Here is a 3,554-nt window from a genome sequence, read left to right on the forward strand (position 1 = left end):
CTGCAATGTATTCTCTAAACTTGTAAGATCTAAGATAAATCTAACTGATCTTTAATGTGATTGTAAACAAAAATATTAAATGCACGGCTTCAGATATTATATAGGTCACATGTAGGTTTGCTCCAATTAAAATTTGAATTGTTTGTAGTTTTTGTTCTTAGTTTGAGATCAAGCTAATTCACCAAAATACGAATCTTTACAAGAGGTGAAAATAATAGTTCATTGTGCTGTATGTATATATGTATTTATATATTTTATTAATTTCGAGATTACTTTACAGTGGGAACTTAATCTGTTTACAATATTTTGAACGGAGAATGAAGAATTAGCACTTATTTTTTTTATGGTCTTGAAAGTTTCGTATCATTTTTATTTCATGAATTTATCTGGGAGAAAGTTATAGTAATATATATGACATATGGACACAGTACACAACTACATTTCTGCTGTCCTGGTGTTTATATGAGAAGGGAACTAGCTCCCCCTGTGTGCGTCAGAGAGAGAAGAAGTGGGCGGTGTTAAAGCCCTGTTTATAAACTCTAACTACTCGCCGTTTAGACAGAAGGAAGCCAAGCTGCCGCCGTGCATGGAAGTAGTGGTCGTTGGGCGCGAGCAGCGTCTGACCAGCAGCGAGAGTCCAGCATGGCTCACTGCGGCAGCTGTCAGTGCAGCAGCACCAGCAGCATCAGCAACAACAACAGCAGCAACAACAGCAGCATCCTTTACAGCCTCCTGAATAGCGACGCGCCTCGTGCGTCGCACGCGCCTCGCAGCCCGCGCCTCACAGCCCCCTCCACACACGCTTGCGCGTGCGGCGCCGTGAAGCGTGTGTCCGTGCGAGCGCCGCACAGCGCCTGCCGGGCGGCGTGCGCCGTGCTCGTGAAGACGCTGAAGTTCGTGAAGAGCGTGCCGTGTTTCCGCGCGCTGCCCGCGGAGGACCAGCGCGCGCTCGTGCGCCGTGGTTGGGCGCCGCTTCTCGTGCTCGGCATGGCGCAGGACGGGATGGACTTCGAGACGGCGGAGACGGCGGAGGTCAGTCTGCTGCAGCGCATCCTCACCGGCGGAGAGCAGCAGGACAGCGCGCGCACACGCACGCACGCGCACACCGGCGTGGCGCTCGCGGACGTTCAGACCATCAAAACCTTCCTCAGCAAGTGCTGGGCGCTGGACATCAGCACCAAGGAGTACGCGTACTTAAAAGGAGCCATCCTGTTTAATCCAGGTCAGCAACCAGCGCTCTGACACTGCTGGACACGGAGGATGACCACCTTAAATTCATCCAACTAAAACAAACTGAACGCCAGGCAAAAGTTTGGGAACTCCCGGTCAGTGGTCAGGCGGGATCTCCCTCATAGCAGGGTTTTCGAGTTTCAGATAAGTTAAGTCCTGATTTGAGGACTGGTTTAGCCGGGTTACTAAGGTCCGAGTATGAGTCGTCCAATAGAAACGCCATGCTCCTCTCCTCCAGTTAATTAGATTCATTTTTGTAACATCCTCCTCCAGGTCCCAGACTTGGCGTCGAGGGGGAGAGGAAGTGATAAATGAGGCCGTGTGGAAAACCAAAAGTCTCTTTTCTATGTTATTTCTTATAAAAATAGAAATAGAATGTGAGGGTTACATGGCATTCATACCGCCCATTCTGGGGTAATTCATTCAGATAGAGGTTTGGTTCTGTTTAATAGGCCAAGTCCTGTTAAAAATCAAACAAATGGCTGATCGAAAAGTAAGAAAACCGTATTGTTACAGAGACTCTAGTACAGTGTTGTAGTTTATATCTAAAATGAATGAGTGTGTTAAATTGTTCGGTGTACGCTTGTGCACTCACACAGCAAATTCACCAGTGCTACATCAACACTATTAGTGTTAACTTGCCACTGAGAGTGTTAAATTATTACACTAACAGTGTTGATTTAACACTAAAAGCAGTTCTGTCAAAACTTGAGTCCTGTTTCGGCCTGTGTACGTGTATATCACTAATATCATGTTGTGATCAAACTTACACACGCACATCTTGGACTTGTCTTGCTGGTTCCCAGAATATTTGAAAGTGAAGACATATTTAAGGTGACTGTTAGGGTTAGGCCAGGAGCAGCTGTGGTTAAGGTAGTTGTAAGTCTCTACGAAGTGAATTTAAGCTTTTATCTTGTCCCCACAAGTAATAAAAACAAAGATGTGATTGTGTCCCAGGTGTAAATCACGATATACGCACACAAAGCTGTTTTAAACGTACTTGTTTATGAGACCTTGTCTGCCTGTCCCCACAGCATACATCATATTTGAAGGTGACCACATGTTAGAGGTTAATACTATATCAGTGTTATGATTCTGCTTAGTGTTCGGGTTAAGTTAGATGTAAGTGTAAAGAAATAAAGGAATAAAAGTCTATGCAGTGTACCAAGAAGTCTTGAAAACAAACGTGTGTGTGTGCTTTTTTTTTAGACGTTGCAGGTCTGCAGTGTCATCGCTACATCCAGGGGCTGCAGAGCGAAGCGCACCAAGCCCTGAACGAATACGTGAAGATGATCCACGGAGGAGACACGGCGAGGTTCGCTAAACTCTTCATTGCGCTCTCTATGCTGCGCTCCATCAACGCTAACGTAGTGGCAGGGCTCTTCTTCAAACCAGTCATCGGCTCCGTAAACATGGAGGAACTGCTGCTCGACATGTTCTACGGAAAGTAGCGACAAGTTTTTCATGCGCGCTCCCTTCCTCCCACGGACCGAATCGGCGGCGCGTACTCACGGACAGAGACTGCAGGGGAAGGCAGGAGCAGTGCGCATGCGCTCTCCACAAGAACTTATTCCTCATAAAACACGTTATTTTTGTACGATAATACCCGGACTGTGTTCTATCTTTGCCTTTTGAGTGGAACTCATCGCTGAATCCAAAGTCTGACGTTATCCCCCTTTGGGGAAATAGCTTTATAGTTGTTCCTTCTTCATTTAATGAGCTTTCCTGTGTGTGTTGCATTGTGCAGCCGTCTGATGAAATAACGTTAGGCTATTTATTGGAGTATATTTGGATCATTAGAAAATCTTGTAGGTCTGTGTTTCTATTGTTGCCTTATATGCGTTGACCACACTGAAAAAATAAAATATTAGGCTAACAATAAAGTTTTTTTTGGGTCACAGAAATTCCATAAGACAATTCAGAAGGACAAAAGGAAGAAGAAAAGCAATCCCATAAATAAATAAAACTATATATATATATATAATTATTTCTTCCTACCAGAAGAGGGCAGTGTTATCCCACAAACCTCAAGACTAAAAAAAATTAAATAAATAGCGCAGAAAGATTTCAAAGCAGAAAGGCCTAGCCGCACACCTTACTCAAACTCCATATATTTGTGGCCTAAATTATTGGCTCGATAAACCAATGATGTTTGGTTTGGTAAATTTGGAACAAGCTTATAAAAATGGCATGGTCTGTTTTATGTTGTTGCTGACCAAAGAAACATTTTGATCTTCAAAATAGTAACTGTATTGGATATTATTATTATTATTATTATTATTATTATTATTATTGTTATTATATTCAATGGGAGTCCGTTTTAA

The 3,554-nt window shown here is 43.7% G+C and overlaps 1 protein-coding gene across 1 annotated transcript; it reads left to right on the plus strand.

Moving 5' to 3' along the window:
- Nucleotides 1-578: 578 nt before the first annotated feature.
- Nucleotides 579-3,152, plus strand: LOC136679234 (nuclear receptor subfamily 0 group B member 1-like). The gene is made up of 2 exons (XM_066657648.1): nt 579-1,222; nt 2,440-3,152. The coding sequence occupies exons 1-2, from the start codon at nt 643-645 to the stop codon at nt 2,679-2,681; spliced, it is 822 nt and encodes a 273-aa protein (XP_066513745.1). The 5' UTR covers nt 579-642; the 3' UTR covers nt 2,682-3,152.
- The last annotated feature ends 402 nt before the right edge of the window (nt 3,153-3,554 follow it).

The sequence above is a fragment of the Hoplias malabaricus genome, chromosome Y (genome assembly GCF_029633855.1).
Source record: "Hoplias malabaricus isolate fHopMal1 chromosome Y, fHopMal1.hap1, whole genome shotgun sequence".
In the NCBI taxonomy this organism is placed as follows: domain Eukaryota; kingdom Metazoa; phylum Chordata; class Actinopteri; order Characiformes; family Erythrinidae; genus Hoplias; species Hoplias malabaricus.

Bases quoted from the DNA above. Each gene is read 5' to 3' on its own strand.
- LOC136679234 (XM_066657648.1), top strand. From the start codon at position 643: ATGGCTCACTGCGGCAGCTGTCAGTGCAGCAGCACCAGCAGCATCAGC. The intron at 1,223-2,439 runs GTCAGCAACCAG...CTTTTTTTTTAG, and splicing joins AGCCATCCTGTTTAATCCAG to ACGTTGCAGGTCTGCAGTGT.